Raw genomic sequence first — 21,861 nt, forward strand, 5'->3', positions numbered from 1 at the left:
AGGATCAAAGTTTGGGAACCACTGATCCAGAGCGTCACGGTTTTGAAAATCCTCTTTGAAACACCTGCCAGAAAGGTCCCCAGTTTGGCCCAAGAATGAGGACTCCTTGAAATTGTTTCTTTTGAAAACTTTGTTGTATCCTCCAGATGTTTCCCTCCAGAAAAATACTGTTGGACAGCAAATCCCATCATTTTTCACCATTGGCTATATTTGTCTTGGCAGTTGTGGTCCAACAATATATGGATGGCCGTGTCTTTTGCACCTTTGCTTTATATACTACTCTCCTTTATGTATGATTTCAGGGCAGTTTATGTGCATAAGAGGCTCTGTGTAATAAATTACAAGGAAGAGACAATGAAGGTCCATATCCTGTTGTTCATCCTGACTACAATAGACCTATTGGACTTATCTACATATCAACCCACCGTTCAACATTTAATTAGGCTTACTCTTGCTCAAATTGGGGAGCTTTGGTGCCATAAGAAACTGCAAATCTCTGAATCCCACAGCACTGAGCCGTTGCAGCGAAAGCGGTGACAAACCGCATTATTTCTGCAGATTGAAGGCCAGTGTTGCAGACCTTTCTATACAAGGTATTGCATTATTATTTTACTATATTTTTGGAAACCTCTGGTTTTCAGGTAAAAGAAGCCAAGCTGGGCCTGAGAGGAGTTAAGCTGCCAGCCGGAGCCTCAGAGGACATTTCACAAAGATCCCGATTACGAATCTGCTGACAGGTTCCTGGAACGGAGAGCGACCAGAGCTGATAGCGCAGGAAGCGTCAGGGAAGGAGGATGCCAACTAAGTACCTTTTATGCATTTTACTTTATTTCCCCCTTCCCGCTTACCCCTCAAGATGGGAGGAAGGCATTAGGAAAGGTGAGCCAAACCAATTCTGAAAAGTTAAGCCTTCTTAAACGTCCTCCTGGGTCGATCCGTGATGATAACTTCTGACGACACCAAAGTTTGCAATTACTCACTCGGGGATAGAGATTTGTTCAGCTCCTCATGCTTGGATGAGTAACAGATTGAGCATCCCTGTCTCCAAGACAGGCCTCTTCCAGTCCGGAAGGCGGAAAGAGATTCAAAATGCATGCAGAAATGGACACAAACGCCATGAGACTCTTAGATGATTTTGGGCCAGGAATCCTCTTTCTTTGGGGTCCGCTGAACAAGATCCACAGAGAGAAGGAGGAACCGCGCAAACAAAATGGAGGCCGCGAAGCCATCCATAAAGAAAATCAGGACAGAAGCCATGCAGGAACTCAGCCGAAACCATGCAGGAAGTCTAGAACCATCTATTCTGTATTGTAATAAGCAGCAAAGAACCAGTACAATAAACAAAGTCCCATCGTCCGTGTAATGACTGGGTTCTCCAGTCATTTGAGGATTCCTTCCAAGCCACAAAGGGTTAATCTGGGGGGAGGTACACGCTAATGAGAGCTTACATCACATGTTAATGAGCAGTTACATCATAGCTGACGTAAGGCTCGCCTGGCCAATCAGCAGTGCCAGAGCAACCTTTTCAAGAAGGTTCCATGAGAGGACTTTAAATACCCTGTAGGACCACGCTTTCTTTGTTTTCCATCTGTGTGTTGTTTGGGATCCAGCTGTGAGCCTGTGGGCAGGCTCAGGAATGCAGGTGGAGCTGGCAATGAGGCCGCTCCCTGCATCCGAAACCTCAACAAGGACTATAAATCCCAGCACTGGGTGAATAGCTAGGAAATGTGTTAGCTAGTGCGTTTAGGCATTTGTTTTGTTTATCTAATAGCTTGCCTGAAATGAACATCTTGTAACTATGTATTCTGTACCTGCAAGGCAAGGGGCTTTGCATGAATGATATCTTCTTATTCTATTCTATTTCTTTAAAATAAATATCTTTCTTTAAAAGTATCTGCTCTCTCTCTCTGCTCCTGTACATGTGCCTAGCTCGGTTACTGATTGCTTTGGGTTAGCAAGGAAAGGAAACTACGAATCCCTAGCAAGTCCCAGTGTGTGCAAAGGGAATTCATTTTTGAAATTCACTGGGTGGTGCCAGGGAGAATAGAGGATCGCAAGGGGTCTCATTCAGCTCAGCAGGGAGTGGGAATGGAGACCTAGGAGACGCCAGAACGGAAAGTTTAAAGGGACTCCCTGGGGGTAAGAGCCATGACAGAGGGGCTGTGTGGCTGCTGGACTCCCAGGAATCATCACAGTCTGCGACGGAAAGGCGCCTCAGCTGGAGGCTCCTACGGAAGAGGAGGAGGAGGTGGAGGGACGCAGCGTGGATGCCACAGAGGGACAGGATCCTAAACCATACTTCAAAATTAGGGCCGGAGGACGTGGTGACCATAAGGGTCCTGGGGGGAGAAGGCTGGAGGACAGACGGACCAAGCTTGGACTCGGAGGACAGTCAAGGCAGCCAGAGAGACCTCTGTTCCAGAAGACAGAGAAGAACACAACCATCTGTGGTGCATTCCATAGGATTTGATACTGAGAGATTTCGCTTAAAGGAGACGGACGCAAGAGTCGGCGCCAAAAAAGCGGAGAAACTGGCGTCCAGATGTCCAGAAGGGAGGGTCCTACGGAGTCCCCGGGGGTCAGAGAGCACACAAGCCAGACAAAGGCAGGAGTGGTCAGTGTGTCTAGACTCAAGGAGAAGAAGCAGGGAAGAGGACCGAAGCCAAACCGCCGGATGACAGAGCCTAAAATGGCCACTGCTTGGAAGACGCTTGGATGCACAAAGAGAGAGGGAGCGCAGGGGATGACCAGCGGAGGGGATGAGGGATCGGTCAGCGGCTGGAGGGGAAGCAAGGATCAGGGGACTTCTGTCACAATCTTTCTTTGGGGTCCATTGAAAAAGATCCCACAGAAAGAAGGAGGAACCGCGCAAACAAAATGGAGGCAGACTGAGCCCTCATTGGAATAGGCCTCCCTCGAGGGATGCTTCAGATGTCGGCAGAGACGGACCCCAGAGAAAAGTCCGGAGGGGTAAATACCGGTGAAATAGCAGATTTCTGTGTGGCGCCGAGTGGCGTAGGTTTGAATACTGACAGATTGCGCTTAAAGAAGTCTCCTTAATAGATCGCACGAAACCAGGGCGAAGCGGGGCCCTGCGCGCTTTCTGCCGTTTGGTTCCAAGAGAGGGAAGGCAAAGGGAAACGACGCAGAAGCCGTAAATATTAGACTTTGGGCCAAAATGGAGGGATTTTAGCGTTTACGTGGGGAAAGCACTGGATTTAGCAACTTACGTCCATTGCCATCTTTCCTCGGCGTCCGTTGAACAAGATCCCAGAGAGAGAACCAGAAACAAAATGGAGGCCGTTTGAGCCATCCATCGAGAAAATCATCACAGAAGCCATGCAGAAACTCTCAATCGAAGCCATGCAGGAACTCTGCGAGAACCAAATATTCAGCTCAATAGAAGGGTCCCATCGTCCATGACGGAAAAGACACCTCGTCCGGAGGCTCCTACGAAGGAGGAGGGACGCCATGTGGACGCCGCGGAGAGACATGGTGGTCAGAAACCAGACTTCGGAGAAAAGGCCAGAGGGGGAACTGACCAGCCGGACGCTCCCCTGATCACCCAGAAGGGCCTTGGGGTGAAAACTCTCAAGGATGGACAGACTGCACTTGGACTCGGAGGGCGATCAAGGCGGCCAGAAATCCGTGTTTGACGCTTGGAGAAGTAGAAAAAAACCGCCAAAAGTGCGTACCGTAGGTTTTGATACCGAGAGCTTGCGCTTAAAGGAGATGAACGCAACCGTCGGTGTCAAAATAGCGTCCAGATTGGCGTCCAGAAGTTCCTGGAGTCTACTGGCACTGAAGCTGATTGAAGGCATGAATGGTCAAGCTGTCCAGAGCGAAGAAGAAAAACAATTAGGGAAAGGACTGAAGCCAAACCGCCGGACGATCATCCATTTCTCTCCCCTCAGGGGTCAGTCTAGATGACCATCCGGTTCCCTTCCCTCAGGGTCAGTCTAGATGACCATCCGGTTCCCTTCCCTCAGGCTCACTCTGGATGACCATCCGGTTCCCTTCCCTCAGGCTCACTCTGGATGACCATCCGGTTCCCTTCCCTCAGGCTCACTCTGGATGACCATCCGGTTCCCTTCCCTCAGGGTCAGTCTAGATGACCATCTGGTTCCATTCAAACACACTAATAGACAGACAAGCTGACAATTTCAAGGTACGAGAGGACTAGAGTCTGTCTCTAAACATCTAGTTAGGAAAGATTTCCCCTACAATTCATATTATATATATATATATACACACACACACACACACACACACACACACACACACACATATATTTACACACATATATATAATTTAAATATAAAATATAATATAAATCTATAAATAAGGTATTTATATTATTTAAACACATATGAATATGTACATTATTTAAAGATAAAATAATATTATTCAAATATATAGTGTAAATATATAAATATTATATATATATATATATATTATTTAAATATAAAATTAGTATTGTTTAAATATATAGTTTTAATATATAAATATATTTATATTTATATATATATATATTATTTAAGTATAAAATGATTATACAAATATATAGTGTAAATATATAAATATTATATATATATTATTTAAATATACAATATTAATGTGATTTAAATATATAGTGTAAATATATAAATATTATATATATATATATATTATTTAAATATAAAATATTAAATTTAAATATATAAATATATAAATATTATATATATAATTTAATAAAATATTAGTATTATTTAAATATACTGTATATATATATAATTATGCAAATATAAAATATGATTCAAATATCAAGTATATATATATATATATATATATATATATATATATAATTCAAATATAAAATATTAATATTATTTAAATATATCGTTTAAATATATAAATTTAAATTTAACAGCCTGTGTTAGATGGGGTCACACTTCCCCTGAAGACACAGCTTCGCAGTTTGGGGGTAATCTTGGACTCAGCTTTGAACCTGGAGGCCCAGGTCTCTGCTGTGACCAGGAGTGCTTTCGCACATTTAAAACTTGTGCGCCAACTGCGCCTGTTCCTTGAGAAGCCAGATCTGGCCACAGTGGTACATGCCTTGGTTACATCCCGTTTGGACTACTGTAATGGGCTCTACATGGGGCTGCCTTTGAAGAGTGTTTGGAAAATTCAACTGGTTCAAAGAGCTGCTGTTAACAGGCGCCGATTACAGAGCCCAAACAACTCCCCTGTTGAAACAGCTTCATTGGCTGCCAGTTCGTTCCCGGGCACAATTCAAGGTACTGGTTATATCCTACAAAGCCCTCCATGGCTCAGGTCCACATGATTTGGCAGACCGTTTCTCCTGGTATGAACCTGCCCGGACTCTGAGATGCTCTGGAGAAGCCCTTCTCTCCATCCCAACACCTTCGCAAACATGATTGGTGGGGACAGGAGAGAGGGCCTTCTCAGCGGCTGCCCTTCCTAGACTCTGGGACTCCCTGTTCTCCCAGGGAGATCAGAACGGCTCCCTCCTTGATGGCTTTCCGACGGCAGGTGAAGACCTACCTGTTCAAACAGGCATTTAAGGAATCACTATAAGAACAGGCAGGAATGCTGGACTAGTTTAATCATTCTGTTTAATCTTTGTCATTTATCCATTTATTTTTAAAATGTTTTAATCGTACTTTTTGTTTGTTTGTTTCTTTTTTAATTGCTGTGAAGCCGCTCTGAGTCCCAGTCCTGGGAAATGAGCGGGATATAAATAAATAAATAATATAAATATATATATATAATTTAAATATAAAATATTAATATGATTTAAATTAAATATATATTGTATTAATGTATACATTATTTAAACATTAATATATAAAATACACAAAGCCCCCATCTCCAGTTAATTAGCCATTTATTGCAAAACAAGAGCCTTCCTATTGAGAAGGAGAAAAGCAGTCCCGCTAGCAACGGGCGGAATGGTTTCCTCTATTTTTCATTAGTCTATGGTTCGATCAAGCCTGCCCAGTGCACACAGCCCTCCGCTGCCTCAGTGGGACCTTCCGACGCCGACGCCCTTCTGTGGGCAAAACGGTGCTGTGCTCCCATTGGTCGGCGGCTGTGGGCCAATGGGAGCCGGCTTTGCTCCGCTCCGTTCCATTCCCCCCTCCCTCCTTCCCCGGGAGCTCGCTGTGGCCACGCCTACTTCCCCGGGGACCCTCCGCTGCAGCAAAGGTTCTTGCATTTGGGGTGCAGAAGGAACGCACAACAACCCTGCCAGGTAGGACTCCAGCAGCAAGAAGAGAAGGGACAGGTAAGGCAGCTTCAGTGCAAGGCATGGCTATTGTTCCTTTACAAATGAACTCCCCAAAAGTTCATAGAATCCATGGATGCTGTTTCTTGGTTGCAATGGCTGCAAATGGAGGTTTGTGCTTAATTAGTATTATTCAATGCTCTGCTAATTAATACCTGTTTCTAATTAAAGGGCTTAGCTGCCATTTTGCCAGTCATGGCGGCTGTCTCGCTTTCAGGTCCATATTATTATTAGTATTATTATTATTAATTATATACGCAATTAATTAATTAATTATTATTTTATTTTCATTAAATAATTAACTATTATTTTATTTTCTTTAAATAATAATTATTATTTTATTTTCATTAAATGATTATTATTTTATTTTCACTAAATAATTAATTATTATTTTATTTTCATTATATATTTAATTTTTTATTTTATAATAAATTTTATATCATTAAATAATATAAAATAATAATTAAATATTTTATTTTATAATATGTTTTAAATAATAATATAAAATAATATATTGTAAAATAAATAAATATATAATGAAAAAAATAATAATTAGATAATTAAATAGTTTGGTGTGTCATATATATTATATTAATATATTAATAATATATTTAAATATATATTAATATATATAATTGATACTATATATATAAATTAAATAATATATATATAGTATTTATATATATTTATATATTTAAATAATAATATATATCATTTATGTACAATAATATAATAATATAAAATGATTATATATATATATATGCACACACACACACACACACACACAACCTATATATATATATATATATATATATATATATTAATTACTATTGATATATTTATTTATATCCCCTTTTTTCACAGTGAATAAATCAAAATACAAAAATATATTATAAAATATATATTACAAATTTATATATTATCTAAAAACAAAATATATTATAAATTTATGTAGTAATTAAAAATAAAATATATAAATTTGTACATTATTAAAAATATATTATAGATTTATGTATTATAAAAACAAATTTTAAATTTATATAATTATATTTCATTTTTATTATAATTTATAATTTATGCATTATTTAAAAATAATATTATAATAATAATAATAATTTGTTTTATTTATATACCGCTATTCCAAAGATCATAGCGGTGAACAGCAAGTAAGCTAATTAGCATTAAAAATAAAATATAAATTTAAATATTATAAAATAAAATATTTTTAATTTATGTAATAAAAATAAAATATAAATTTGTACATTATTTAAAAATAAAATATAAATTTATAATAAAAATAAAATATGTTTTAAATTTATACATTATAAAAAAATAAAATATAAATATATGTATTATTTAAAAATAAAATATATAAATTTTTACATTCTTGAAAAATAAAATATATTATAAATTTATATAATAAAAATTATATATTTATGTATTATTTTAAAATAAAATATAAATTTATACATTATTAAAAAATAAAATATGTTATAAATTTATATATTATTTATAAATAAACAAATAAAAAACCCAACGCCTGGTCTTCCAAGGCTCTGGCTCTCTTAAGTTTGTTAAAATCAAATTAATTAACATCCTCACGTTAATTAATATCTCTATGTAATTCCTTCCTTTCTCAGGGCCTTGAAGCGCCGCCGACCAACCTGCGAAAATGGTAAAGAAAAGCCCTGTTTCCAATTATAGGCCTCCCTATAAATTGATTAATTAATTAACTGAATGGCTAATTGTTATCTCTGTATAGATCCGTATCGCGGCGCTGAATGCAAGGTGCGCAGTGGACGACGAGGCGGAGGACCCCGAAGGGACCCTCAAGAGCCACAAGACCCAGACCAAGGAGGCCCAGGTCCACCTTCGTTATTCACTTAATTAATCATTAATTGCCTTAATTACCCACGCTTTAGGAAGAAAGAAGGAAAGACTGCGGGGAGAGAGGAAAAAGGCCTCCCTCCATCCCTCTTTTTTTCTTTCTTCCTCCCTTCTTCCTTCCTTCCTTCCCTCCCTTCCTCCTTTTGTTCCCTGCTTCATCCATTAATCCTCCCTTCCTTCATCCATTGATCCCTTCTTCCCTACATCCACCCTTTCCTCCCTTAAGCAATCCTTCCTTCATTCCTTCTTTCCTTCATCCTTCTTCTCTTCAGCTATTTTTCCTCCCTCCCTTGATCCTGTCTTCCTTCTTTCTTTCCTTCCTTGTTTTCTTCTTTCCTCCCTTCATCCAACCTTCCTTCCATCTTCTGTTCATCCCTCCCTCCCTTCTTTCCTTCCTTCCTCTATTCCTTCATTCCTCCATTCCTTCATTCCTCCATCCCTTAATCAATTCTTCCTTCCTTCCTTCTTTCCTTCTGCTTTTCTTTCCTTCATCCATCCACCCTTTCCTCCTTCCCTCCCTTCTTCCTCCCTTCCTTCTTTTCTTCATCCCTCCATTCCTCCCTCCCATAATCATTCCTTCTTTCCCTCCCTTCCTCATATTATGCCTTCCTTCCTCCATTCATATTTTCTTCCCTTCATCCCTCTCTTCCCCTATCCCTCCTTTCTTTCTTTCTTTCATCCATCCTTTCCTCCTTCCTTTAATCCTTCCTTCCTTCCTTCTTTTCTTCATCCCTTAATCAATTCTTCCTTCCTTCCTTTCATTCGTCCCTCCCTTCATCCTTCCTCCCTTCTTCCCCTGCTCCCTCTCTTCTCTATCCTTCCTTCCTCCCTCCCTTATTCCTTCCTTCTTTTCTTCATCCCTCCATTCCTCCCTCTCTTAATCAATTCTTCCTTCCTTCCATTCATTCATTCATCCCTCCCTTCTTTCCCTCCTCCCTCCCTCCCTCCCTTCTTCATCCTTCCTTCCTCCTTCCCTTATTCCTTCTCCTTCATCCCTCCATTCCTCCCTCCCTTAATCAATCAGTCAGTCCTTCCTTCTTTCCTTCCTTCCATTCGTTCCTCCCTTCATCCTCCCTTCCTCCTTTCCCTCCTTCCTCCCTCCCTCCCATCTTTCCTTCATTCTTTCATTCCTCTCTCCCTTCATCTTTCCTTCCTCCTTCCGTCCATCCCTTCCTCCCTCCCTTCCCTTCATCTTCCTTTATGGCTTCTGCTTCCTCCCTGGATTCGAACCCGTCTCCTTGTCTCTCCTTCTTGCAGGAGGCGGAGGCCTTTGCCTTGTACCACCGGGCGCTGGACCTCCAGAAGCACGACCGCTTCCAGGAGTCGGCCGGAGCCTACCACCGGTTGCTGGACACACGGCTCCTCAGAGAGGTCAGTCGCTCCGTCCGGAGGGGCGTAATCAATCCCCCTTAATCAATACGATTGCCAATACGATCGTTATCATTATCGTTGACACAGGCGCTTCCGTCGTGTGGCGAGGGCCGCGAGGGGCTGAGGCACCCGGGGCTGATGCTCAAGTACTCCACTTACAAGAACCTGGCGCAGCTCTCGGCGCAGAGGGACGACGTGGAGACCGCCATGCACTTCTACCTACAGGTTGGATCGCATTCGCCGTTTCCGCCGCAGCGCGACATTCCAGGCTTTTAATTGGTCTTCTTCTGTCTCCGTTTCACAGGCGGTGACGCTGGATGCAACGGACGTCAACCTGTGGTATAAAATAGGCCTGGCGGCGCTGCGTCTAACACGGCTTCCATTGGCGCGTCACGCGTTCGAGGAAGGGCTGACCTGCAACGCTGACCACTGGCCTTGTCTGGACAACGTCATCACCGTCCTCTACGCCCTCAGTGACTACACAAGTAGGACAGGGATTAAATAAGCTAATTATCTATTAATTAATGTATTATATTAATTATTAAATGTTATAATAAATATAATGTATAATTATTTATATTATATATTATATTTAATACATTTCTATATTTTAATAATTATAAATATTTATTTATGTTTATGTATTTATTTATATATATTAACTATTAAATATTACATCAAATATAATATATTTACATATTTATATATTTTTAATATGAATATCTAAAGAAATATAAAAACTGTTTATATTTATATATTTATTAATAGATTATATTAAGAACTAAATATTAAATATAGCATATAAATAGTTATATATTTATATGTTATGTTTAATAGTATTTAAATCCAGCCCTAGCAATGCTGATGCTGCTAGAAAACCTTCTCGATTAGACAGAGGACAAGGAGAGTCAGATGCGTCATTAAAAGGGCTTTGTAGAAAGGAGATTCTTAATCAATTGAGCCATTCATGTATTAGGTTGTCTTATGGGTCTTTGGGAACGCCTTTAGTCTTTCCCCACGTCCTTTCACGGCGTCTTTCCCTGCATCCGTCTTTTCTGCGCAGCCTGCCTGTACTTCATCTGCAAGGCCCTGGAGCGCGACAGATGCTACGCCAAAGGCCTAGTCCTGAAGGAGAAGATCTTCGAGGAGCAGCCTTGCCTCCGAAGGGACTCCCTCCGTATGTTCCTCAAAGGGTGAGCTGCGCAGCCTCGACCACGGGACCCAACGTATATTCCGTCCCTCGCGTTGGCGCCTTTGACTTTCGCGGATTTCAGTATTCCTGCGCCATTATGTTTTTTTCTCAGCGACTTCTCCGTCCACGACGTCACTGTGGACCAATCCGAGGCAGCGGCCATCTTGGAGGAAGCGCTGGAGCTGCGCCAGAGGAGGCGGGCGCTGTTGGCGCGCAAGACTGAGCCGGACCTGAAGCTGTTCCAGCCAATCGCCATTTTCACGTAGGTCTCTTTTTTCCTCCTCCTTTGGAGATTTTGGCGTAAACGCCGCGCTCGCTTTTTGCTCTGAGAACCGCCATTCCTCAGCCTTTTATCCATTTAGTAGAATATGGGATAAAATGGTAAATATTGGTTATTTATATAAGGCAAGTGCTGATGCTGCTTGAAAAGCTTTTCACTTGGACAGAGGACGAGGAGAGTCAGATTCGTAAAACGGACGTTATAATACTATATTAATATTACGACAATATTATTTATATTACTGTTATTATTATATAATATTTAATAGTATGTAATATATAATTTTTATTATGTATTAATATATTTATATTAATTTTGTTATAGTCATTATTATAATATTTATTTTTAATGTATTTATTCCTTATTATTTATTGATTTGTATTTTTTCGCTCCAACAGCTGGAAATGCGTCGGAGAAACCCTATTGGCCACCTACCGTCACATGACCACTTGCGAACTGCCGCGGCCGAGCCTTGGAAAACGTGTCGACCTCTTGGAGTACCAGGACTTGGACCGGATCTCGGACGCAGTGACCACCTCCACAGACGCGGTCAGCATCATCCAGACCAATACGGTCAATGGCGGCGGCGGCGACCCTGTGACCCCTGTGTCTGAACCCGTCTTGACCTTCACCCCGGTGACCCCTACCTTCCCAAACGCCAGACTCTTGGACGCAATTGGCGCCGCAGGTGAGTGTCCGACTGACTGTTCGATGGCGGTCATCCTTCCCCATCGGTCATCGTCTCTTGTTTTGTGTTCCAGGCGACGCCTCAGACAAGTCGAAGAAGGCGGTCAAGCGCAAGCGGATCGCCGAGGAGAGCGGCGAAACTGCGAAGCGGCGCTCGGCGCGAGTGCGAAACACAAAGAGCAAGAAGGAGGAGAAAGTGGACTTCCAGGAGCTGCTGGTCAAGTTCTTGCCTTCACGGTGCGGGGGTCATCCGCCAGACAAATGACCGCTCTGTCGTGGGGGATGGTTTCGTATAAAGTGTTAACTTCCATTTTGTTTTCTGCGCAGCCTGAGGAAGTTCGACGCGGAGGACGACACGGACGGCGTTTTTGGAAACTACGAGGTCCATTCAGAGGCCAAGGAGGAGAGCTTCAACCCCGTCGGTGCTACCGCTGCCACCTTCGACTCGACCGCGTCCATAGAGTCCGGTAAGATGGCTGCGAATCCTGTGCGTCGGTTCCGTTTTCCGTTTCTGCGCAACCGTGCGACGTCTTTCTCATGTCCGCAGAGAAGCATGACGTCCACAAGTTCCTCATGGCGAACCTGACCAACGGAGGGATCCTGGAGCTGATGATGCGTTACCTGAAGTGCGTCAGCCAGAGGTCCCTCGCAAAATGGCCGCTGGGGCTGGCGGAGGTGGTCCTGCGCGTTTACCACAGTTGGCGCAAGCACAGCAGCAGCCTCCCGAACCCGCTCCTCAGGGACTGTCGAAACGAACACATCCGGGTGAGACAAATAGTCCCTCTCAAAATGGCAGACTTCAAAGACAGAAAATTTATTAAATTAAATTTTAAAAATTATTTTTTTTTCATTTTTAAAATTAAAAAAAACATTAAAATTGTTTATAATTTATTTTCTGATTTATTATTTAATTCAAATTAAATTTTAATTTTTTAAATGTAATTTAATAAAAAAAATTATTATGGGTCTTATTTGCGATTTAAAATTAAAATAAAAATTAAATTAAAATTATTTTTAATTTGGTTTTTTAATGTATAATTTAATTTATTTCTTTTTTAATGTTATTTAATAAAACAATTATTGTTTGTCATTTAATCATTATTTTATTTATTATTATTTAATAATTAGGCTGAGGCTATAAATAATTGCTATATTTATTTATTACTATATATTGTAATTATTATTATATTATTTATTATTATATTCATTTATATTTTTGTTATTTTTATTTAACATTTGTTAATTATTAACATTAATATTTATTATATTGAATGCCATTAATATTATATAGTTTTTATTATAGAATATTATATATTTTTATTATAAATTTTATGAAAATATGATATTATATGAATTATTATTAGATTATTAGTTTTATTATTTTATTATTATTATTATTTTATAATATTACATTTTTAACACATAGTAATATTATTTATTACTTTAAATTTTATTGTATAATATATTTATTATATTAAATATATCATTAACAATATTATTTCTAATATTCATATATTTATTTTTAATAATTAATATTACTAAAATATTATTTTTATTACTATTATTATAAAGTATTATATAATTTTGTTATATAGTAATATATATATATTATAATTTATATATATTATTTTGTATTTATTTTTGTTATATTTATTTCTTATGTATTAATTACTTTTATCATTAATTATATTACTAATAATGTTAACATTATATAATTTTAATATATATTATTATTATTATATTTTGTATTTATAATATTATTATAATAGACATTATTATTATTGATCCGAATTCAGGACATGATGGTGATGAGCCTGACTTGCATGGAGCTCCAGCTTGACCAGTGGCTGCTGACCAAAGGGAAGCCCTCCATGGGTGAGTGGACAGAACGACCAACATGGACAAAATAATTAATAATTAATGTTAATTTTTTTAAAAAAATTGTGTTTAATTTTTATCAATTAATTTTAAAATATAATTTTGTAATTTAAAAAAATCAAATTCAATTTTTTAAAAAAATTAAAATTGCCTTTAATTTTTTTAAAATTTAAAATTTAAATTTTTATAATTTTTAAAAAAATCAAAATGTTTGCATCGATTTTCCCTATTGGAAGAAAAATATAATTTAAAAATTTTTGTTAATTTTTTTAAATTGCATTTAATTTTTTAAAATTTAAAATTTTAATTCAAATTTTTTAAATTAAAAAAAATTCAAATCGTTTTGCATCAATGTTCCATGTTACAAACAAAATTTAAATTTAAAAAATTTAATTTTTGAAAAAATCAAATAGCATTGCATTTTTATCATATTTGTGTTTTAAAATTAATTTTTAACTTTAAAAATATTCAATTTTTTTGCAAGAAAAATTTAATTAAATTTTGGATTTAATTAATGGATTAAATTGTATTTAATTTTTTAAAAAAATTAATTTTAACATTTTTTTCAATTTAATTAAATTTCAAATCATTTTGCACTGACGTTCCCTCCGACACGCTGCTGCAGCAGTCTCTCCGCGTGGCGTCGCCGCCAACGGCCGCTTCGGCCCCGACTTCCCCGGGACACACTTTTTGGGGGACCTCCTCCAGCTCTCCTTCGCTTCCTCCCAACGCGACCTTTTCGAAGAAGCATGGCTGACGTTCGTCGCCCGCGTTTACTGGCTGAAGGCACGGTTCTTTGCCCTCCAGGTACGTCTCCCAACAAACAAAATGGCCCCCGCGTCTGCACAGGCGGTCCGAGTTCAATGGGTTGCGTCTTCTCATTTTAGGGCGACACGGACCAGGCTCTGGAAAATTATGACGTTTGTACTGAAATGCTCCAGAGCGCAGCCGCGCAGCAAACCACATCCGGCGGCGCAGGGACTGTCGCGATTACGCTGCCTAACCTCCATGTTGATTCCGTGATTTCGCTGGAAGAGGTACGGTTGCGCCAGGTTGCGCCACTGATGCGGCGCGCTATTCGCCTGAGGTCTAGGACTCCCTCAAAATGGCCGCCAATTTTGTTTTGCGCAGATCGACAAGAACCTGAAGTCCCTGGAACGCTGCCAGTCGTTGGAGGAAATCCAGCGCCTCTACGAAGGTGGCGACTTCCACGCGGTCGTGGCGCTACTGCGCCCGACACTCTCCTTTGGCGGATACGGACGTGCCAAGCACCTCGACTTTGTCCTCTCCATCCCTGAGCGGCCGGCACAGCTCCTCCTGCTCCAGGTGCGTGATGTGGTTTTCTAGCGGCTGGAATTGCGTCCGGAGGAGTCCATATTGGGCTCGACATTTCCGTGATGTTTCAAAACAATAAATATTATTATATCTTTTTATTAAATATGTTTCTTATAATTATGTTACTATTTAGTTATTTAAATTATAAGCAATGAAATAAATTATATGACTTTATTAATTATAATATAATTAAATATATAAATTATCCTTGTTTATTAATTTCCACATAATATATTTATTAAATTTATAATTAAATAAAAAAGTTATACATGTTTATTAATTACATTTATAATTTATATAATAATATATTTATGTAAGCTATAATTAAATACATAAATTATATGCATTTATTAATTAGATTTATAATTATAAGTAATAAAGATGTATAATTTATGAATTTAATTATAAATTTAATAAATATATTATGTGGAATGTAATTAATAAACATGGATAATTTAATTAATTATGTATTTAATTATAGCTTAATTAAATATATTATTTTAAGCTATAATTAAATACATAAATTATACGCATTTATTAATTTTATTTATAATTTATGATTATATATTTCTTTTATAATGAAATAAATTATACATTTATTAATTATATTTTATATTTGTTAAATTATAATTAAATAAATTATATGCATATTATTAATAATTCATAGAATTTATTTAATTTATAATTAATAAGCTTATATAATTTATATATTTGATTATAAATTAAACAAATTCTAATATGATTAATAATACATATAATTTATTTAATTGATTCTATAAATATATTCAATATTTATAATATAAAAATATATTATTTTTTATTTAAAATAAAATAAATTACATATATTTATTTTATTTATAACATTTAATTCATTTATAATTAAACAGATACATTACATGGGTTCATTAATTTATATTTATATTACAAATCATTTATTTATAATTCAATAAATCATACATATTTATAAATTATATTTATATTTATATTTATAATATTTTTTTATTCGTTTAATTGATAATTAATACATTATGTGCATTTTATTACATTTATCATTTATGATCATATTATATTATTTATTTGTAATTAAATAAATTATATATCCTCGTTAATTATATTTGTAATTTATGCTTATATTAAAATTTGTTTATTTAATTTACAATTCAATAAACAAATCATACAAGTTTATTACAAACCAACAAATTTAATTCAATTAGACCTAGAAAAGCCATATACGGTTCCAAACCGCGAAAAGTGCCGTCATCTTGGCTATGGCGTGTGGGAATCATCACGCTGCTTATTTGCCGCATTGAATTAAATCAAATCTCTAACTGAATCCTGATTTCACGTCATCCTCGTGCTTTCCCATTTTTAAACGTTCTCCTCGCCGCCACCGTTTCCACGCAGGACTCCCTCCTTAAGCTGAAGGACTTCCGCCGCTGCCTCGAGTGTTCGGAGGTCGCGCTGAACGAAGCCGTCCATCAAATGGTCAATGTCAGCGAGGCGTCCGCCAAGGAGGAGTGGGTCGCCACCGTGACGCAGCTCCTGCACGGCATCAACGCGTCCCTCTCCGTGGACAACAGCGGCGGCCTGGACGATCCGGCCGTTCTTCCCAGCCTCGTGCGGCTGACCAACAACCTCATCCAGGTGCGTCCCAGACGTCACGAAATCAATACCGTAAATCAATAACGTTATTGATTATCGATCAACTCAAACCGATCGATCGATTTTGATCCTCCAGATCATCGACTGCAGCATGGCCGTCCCTGAAGAGAGCAAGGAGCCCTTCGTCTCCTCCGTCCTGCCATGGATCATCCTCCACCGCGTCATCCACCGCGAGGAACAAGCCGCCACACAGTCGCCCAGACGTGTGCCGCCGGAAGACGACGGTGACCACCCGCCACTGCAACCGGGGCCGCCGAACCCCAGCGAGGAAGGTGCGGTGACGACAGTTCATTTTCGCAAAGACGATACGTAAAAAATACGCTAACCCGCAATTTCGCCGGGTTTTTTCCGTAACAGGTGCGCGGTCGCCTGACTCGCCGTTGCTGCCGCCGTCCCTGATGTTGCTCAACACGGCGCACGAATACCTCGGGCGGCGGTCCTGGTGCTGCAACTCCGACGGCGCCCTCCTCAAGTTCTACGTGAGTTGGCGCCGTCTTTGAAAACGGCGCGGTTAGGGTTAGGGTGAGACTTAGACGCGCCCGATTTTACGGTCCGCCGAAACGGCATGGTCACGGTTGCGTTTAGGGTTAGACGCTGTCTCGGTTTGACCCGACCGTCTGTCCGTTTGATGCAGGTCCGCGTTTTGCAGAAGGAGCTGGCGGCGTCAACTTCAGAGGATACGCATCCGTACAAAGAGGAGCTTGAGACGGCGCTGGAGCAGTGCTTCTACTGCCTTTACGGATATCCCAGCAAGAAGAGCAAGGCGCGGTATTTGGAGGAACACTCCACGCAACAGGTAACGCACGCGCGGACGCCATTTGGGGGCTATTGGGCACCGCTAACCCCCCTCCCGCCCAAAACCAGGAGACCCCCGTTGCCCCTGTAATGATGGGCGGCCATAATGTCCTTTTCCTGCATTACGTGCCATTTCATAGCGCTTTCCTAGAGAGGACACTACTAGGCCTTTGTAGCTCCTCCAGGGCAACTCTATGGTCAACCTTAACTAAAAGTGGCAATGAAAGTCCTGGAGATTCCTAGAGAGGATACTCTACTTGGCCTTTGTAGCTCCTCCAGTGCAACTCTATGGTCAACCTTAACTAAAAGTGGCACTGAAAGGCCTAGAGATAACTAGAGAGGACACTCTTATTAGGCCTTTGTAGCTCCTCCAGGGCAACTCTATGGTCAACTTTAAAAGTTGCATTGAAAGGCCTAGTGATTCCAATGGCGTAAAGTTGGGCGTTGACGCATTTTGGTGCCGCCGCTGCCGCCATTTTCCCTACTCCTCTTCCTCCCGTCCGCAGGTGGATCTGGCGTGGTTAGACGCCCTCTTCATGTTCGAGTATTTCAAACCCAAGACCCTCCCGGAGTTCGATAGCTACAAGACCAGCACCGTCTCAGCTGACTTGGCCAACCTCCTCAAGAAAATGGCCGCCATCGTCCCGCGGACGGACAAGCCCTCGCTGCGCATGGAGGAGCTCTCCGCGTACATTGAAGGCACCCTCAGCAAGGTTTCGACGCGGGTGGAATATATTAATTAATCCAATTATATCAGTACATACATACATATATATATATATAAAACTTTTTGAGCAGGTTCCGGCACTTCCCGATGGCGCCGACGACTCCCCGCCAGTCGTGACGGAGCTGTACTACCTCCTGGCAGACTACCATTTCAAGAACAAGGAGCAAGCCAAGGCCATCAAGTTCTACATGCATGATATCTGTGTCTGCCCAAACAGGTACTGGGAGTGGGGCCCGTTTGTGTGGGCGCCGTTCGCACCGTTACGGATGCACCACCCTTTTCCATCCTCAGGTTCGACTCCTGGGCTGGGATGGCATTGGCGCGGGCGAGTCGCATCCAGGACAAGCTCAACTCCAACGAGCTGAAGAGCGACGGGCCGATTTGGAAGCACTCAAACCCGGTGCTGAGCTGCTTCCGTCGCGCACTGGAGATCGACAGCTCCAACCTGTCGCTCTGGATTGAGTTCGGGACCATGTCCTACGCGCTCCACTCCTTTGCCTCAAGGCAGCTCAAGCAGTGGAAAGGAGAACTGCCCGCTGAGGTGGTCAAGCAGGTCAGTGGCGCCGGAGCTGAGTTCAAGTCCTGTGCGGCGCGTCCTAAAAACCGTTCGTTAATACAAAGTGCTGGGATACAATATTAGAACAGAACATAATGCAATATCAGACAAAATAGGCAGTACTTAATAATAATAATAATAATAAATATATGCATTTTTGTGTGTGTATATATATAATTTTATTAAATATTATTAATAAAATATTAAATATAATTGCAATATTATTACAAAATTAAATATAATATTATTATAAAATTAAATATTAAATAGGCAGTACAGATAAATTATTATTATTATTTAATAATATGATATTTAATATTGTATTAATATTTTAATAGTAATATATTTAATATAGTACTATTATATTTAATATAAAATATTATTTAATATTATTTAACAGCATAAATATATAATAAAATAAATAGAATATATTAAAATAATATATTTATTATTATTATTATTTATCTTTACTGCCTATTCAATATTTAATACTATAATATAATACTATAATAATGTTCTAATGATGTTATAATTAATATTGTAACAATATTATAATATTGAATAATACTGTATTCAATATAATGATATTAATAGAAAATATAAATTGATATAATTTTAAAATATTATATTAATTTGTATTTTATTATTTATCTGTATTCCCTACTTGACATTTAATATTATAATATTATATTTCATATTGTAATAATATAATAATATTCAATATTACAATAGTATTATAAAATATTGTTTTAAATTAATATAAATTAATATAATAATAATGAGTATTATTATTTTTATTTGCCCTTGTTATTTAATATCTAATATAATAACATTATATTTCATATTGTAATAATAGCATAATTGTAGTATTATTATAATGTTTTCATATAAATATTAATATTACATTTAATGAATTAATATTTAATATTATAACTGTATATTATTTAATATAATAATATTATATAGTATTAATATAAATTAATATAATATAAATTTATTATTATTATTAATCTATACTGCCTATTTAATATTGTAATAGTATACTAATGTTATATTTAATTTTGTAATATTAAATATTGTAACAATTATAATATTTAATAATGTAAAAATAGTATAATATTTAGTATATTATTATGTAGTTTTATTATAAATTAATATATATATAACAATTATTATTAAAATATTTTAACATTTAATATAATAATAATACATATTAGTATAAATGAAATAATATGTTTATATAATATATATTAATATAATATTAAAATTAATTTATATTATATTGTAATATTATATTATGTAATATTATAAAATAAATATTAAAACATTATAACATTATAAAATATTATTTTAATATTATATTATTTTATATAATATAATAATATGAATTAAGTCCTCGGTGCCGTTTCATTTTTTCATTCCATCCGTTCACGACGACCGCCGCGATTTTCTGTCTCCACGCCGCAGATGGAGGAGCGCCGCGACGCCATGCTGGAGACAGCGCGCCAGTGCTTCTCGTCGGCATCCCGCTGCGAAGGCGATGGCGACGAGGAGGAGTGGCTGATCCATTACATGCTCGGGAAGATCGCAGAGAAGCGTCGTGAGGCGCCGCTGTCCTTCCTGGCGCACTACAAGCAGGCCGGCCATTTCCTCCACGAAGAGGCCGCCCGCTACCCCAAGAAGATCCACTACCACAACCCTCCAGAACTGGCCATGGAGGCCCTGGAGGTAAACGAGGGGTCCGGGAGGAGACGCCGTGTGCCTTTTTGCGACGCTCGGCCACCATCTTGGTTTTCGCGCAGGTCTACTTCCGTCTCCACGCCTCCATCTTGAAGCTGGTGGGGAGCGGCGACCCTTCAGAGGCGGAGGCTGAGATGCTGGTGGCGTTCATGAAGGAGGCAGCAGAGGGGCCCTTCGCCCGTGGAGAGGAGAAGAGCACCCCCAAAATGGCCGACAAGTGAGGGACCCTTGACCCCCCCCTTCGTCCACTCCCATCTTTCTTCCTTTCCTCCCTCCCTCCCTTCTTTTGCTCTTTCGTTCCTGCCTTTGCTCCCTCTCTTCTCCCTTTCAGGTTTCCTTTCTTCCTCCCTTTTTTATTCACTCCTTCCTTTCCTTTCTCCCTTTATTCCTGCATTCTCTCCTTCCTTCTTTCCTTCCTTCTTCTCTTCCTCCCTCTGCCCTTCCTTCCTTCTTTCCTTGTTTCTTTCCTTCTTTCATCCCTCAATTTTTACTTTCCTTCCTTTATTTTACTTTCCCCTTACCTTCCATTCACTCTCATTTCCTTTTCCTCCCTCTGTCCATCCTTCCTTCTTTGTTTCCTTCTTTCTTTCCTCCCTCCATCTTTCTTTCGTCCCTTCCCTTCCATTTTTTCTCATTTCCTCTTCCTCTGTCCATCCTTCCTTCCTTCCTTCTCTCCTTCCTTCCTTCCTTCCTCCTTTCCTCCCTTTTTCCTTAGCTTTCTTCCTTCGTTTCCTTCCTTCTTTCATCCCTCTATTTTTCCTTCCCCCGCTCATCTTCCTCCCTCTGTCTTTCCTTCCTTCCTTCCTTCCTTCCTTCCTTCCTTGTTTCCTTCTTTCTTTCCTCCCTCCCTCCCTCCATCTTTCTTTCCTTCCCTTCCTTTCCATTCATTCTCATTTCCTCTCTCCATCCTTCCTTCTTTCTCTCCTTCCTCTTTCATCCTTCCCTTTGTACCTTCTCCTCTCCTCCCTCCCATTATCCTTCCCTCCTACTTTTACTCCTTCTCTCCTTCCTTCCTTCTTTCTTTCCTTCCACTCGTTTCCTTTACTCTTTCCTGCCATGCAGGAACTCCCAATCGATGTATCAATTATTGATCGACTTGATTGATGGATGTATTGATTTCCCTGCAGGGAGAAGCTGTGCCTGGCGGACGACGACTCGCGCTCCTCGGCGGGAACGGCGGTGTCGGCGTCTGCGCCAATCGCTGGGACCGCGCCGCCCTTCCCCTCCTCCTCCTCCTCCTTCGGCCCAGGTCTGACTTCCCCTCCTTACGCAGCCACTCCGCTTGACCACGATTACGTCAAACGTAAAAAAAGTCGCGTGCCGCCGCCACTGCCGCCCGCGACGGACGGTACAGTCCCTGTTCTCAACTGCGCCGGACCAAACGGGCGCTATCTTGGATCGTGGGGGCAAAGCGGGGGGCCACGCTGGCTGCTTCCGCGGGTGGAACGCAAGGGACGCAAGG

At 39.3% G+C, this 21,861-nt stretch overlaps 1 protein-coding gene across 1 annotated transcript in view; it reads left to right on the forward strand.

Moving 5' to 3' along the window:
- The first annotated feature begins 3,819 nt into the window (after positions 1 to 3,819).
- The window catches only part of LOC149308577 (calcineurin-binding protein cabin-1-like), a 32,569-nt gene continuing 14,527 nt past the window's right edge, over positions 3,820 to 21,861 (forward strand). The window contains exons 1-27 of the mRNA XM_089537121.1: positions 3,820 to 3,916; positions 4,027 to 4,101; positions 5,979 to 6,256; positions 8,052 to 8,153; positions 9,434 to 9,547; positions 9,635 to 9,772; positions 9,852 to 10,032; positions 10,611 to 10,740; positions 10,852 to 11,001; positions 11,418 to 11,707; positions 11,781 to 11,943; positions 12,034 to 12,173; positions 12,254 to 12,471; positions 13,503 to 13,581; positions 14,210 to 14,391; positions 14,472 to 14,621; positions 14,716 to 14,910; positions 16,324 to 16,563; positions 16,658 to 16,853; positions 16,939 to 17,060; positions 17,216 to 17,377; positions 17,883 to 18,089; positions 18,175 to 18,320; positions 18,395 to 18,656; positions 20,127 to 20,387; positions 20,462 to 20,616; positions 21,527 to 21,747. Of these exons, the coding sequence (XP_089393247.1) occupies positions 3,820 to 3,916; positions 4,027 to 4,101; positions 5,979 to 6,256; positions 8,052 to 8,153; positions 9,434 to 9,547; positions 9,635 to 9,772; positions 9,852 to 10,032; positions 10,611 to 10,740; positions 10,852 to 11,001; positions 11,418 to 11,707; positions 11,781 to 11,943; positions 12,034 to 12,173; positions 12,254 to 12,471; positions 13,503 to 13,581; positions 14,210 to 14,391; positions 14,472 to 14,621; positions 14,716 to 14,910; positions 16,324 to 16,563; positions 16,658 to 16,853; positions 16,939 to 17,060; positions 17,216 to 17,377; positions 17,883 to 18,089; positions 18,175 to 18,320; positions 18,395 to 18,656; positions 20,127 to 20,387; positions 20,462 to 20,616; positions 21,527 to 21,747 (4,654 nt within the window). The remainder of the gene's footprint in view (positions 3,917 to 4,026; positions 4,102 to 5,978; positions 6,257 to 8,051; positions 8,154 to 9,433; positions 9,548 to 9,634; positions 9,773 to 9,851; positions 10,033 to 10,610; positions 10,741 to 10,851; positions 11,002 to 11,417; positions 11,708 to 11,780; positions 11,944 to 12,033; positions 12,174 to 12,253; positions 12,472 to 13,502; positions 13,582 to 14,209; positions 14,392 to 14,471; positions 14,622 to 14,715; positions 14,911 to 16,323; positions 16,564 to 16,657; positions 16,854 to 16,938; positions 17,061 to 17,215; positions 17,378 to 17,882; positions 18,090 to 18,174; positions 18,321 to 18,394; positions 18,657 to 20,126; positions 20,388 to 20,461; positions 20,617 to 21,526; positions 21,748 to 21,861) is intronic.

Source organism: Sceloporus occidentalis, unplaced genomic scaffold (assembly GCF_023333645.1).
Source record: "Sceloporus occidentalis isolate IW3139 unplaced genomic scaffold, rSceOcc1.0.p SCAF_8, whole genome shotgun sequence".
In the NCBI taxonomy this organism is placed as follows: Eukaryota; Metazoa; Chordata; class Lepidosauria; order Squamata; family Phrynosomatidae; genus Sceloporus; species Sceloporus occidentalis.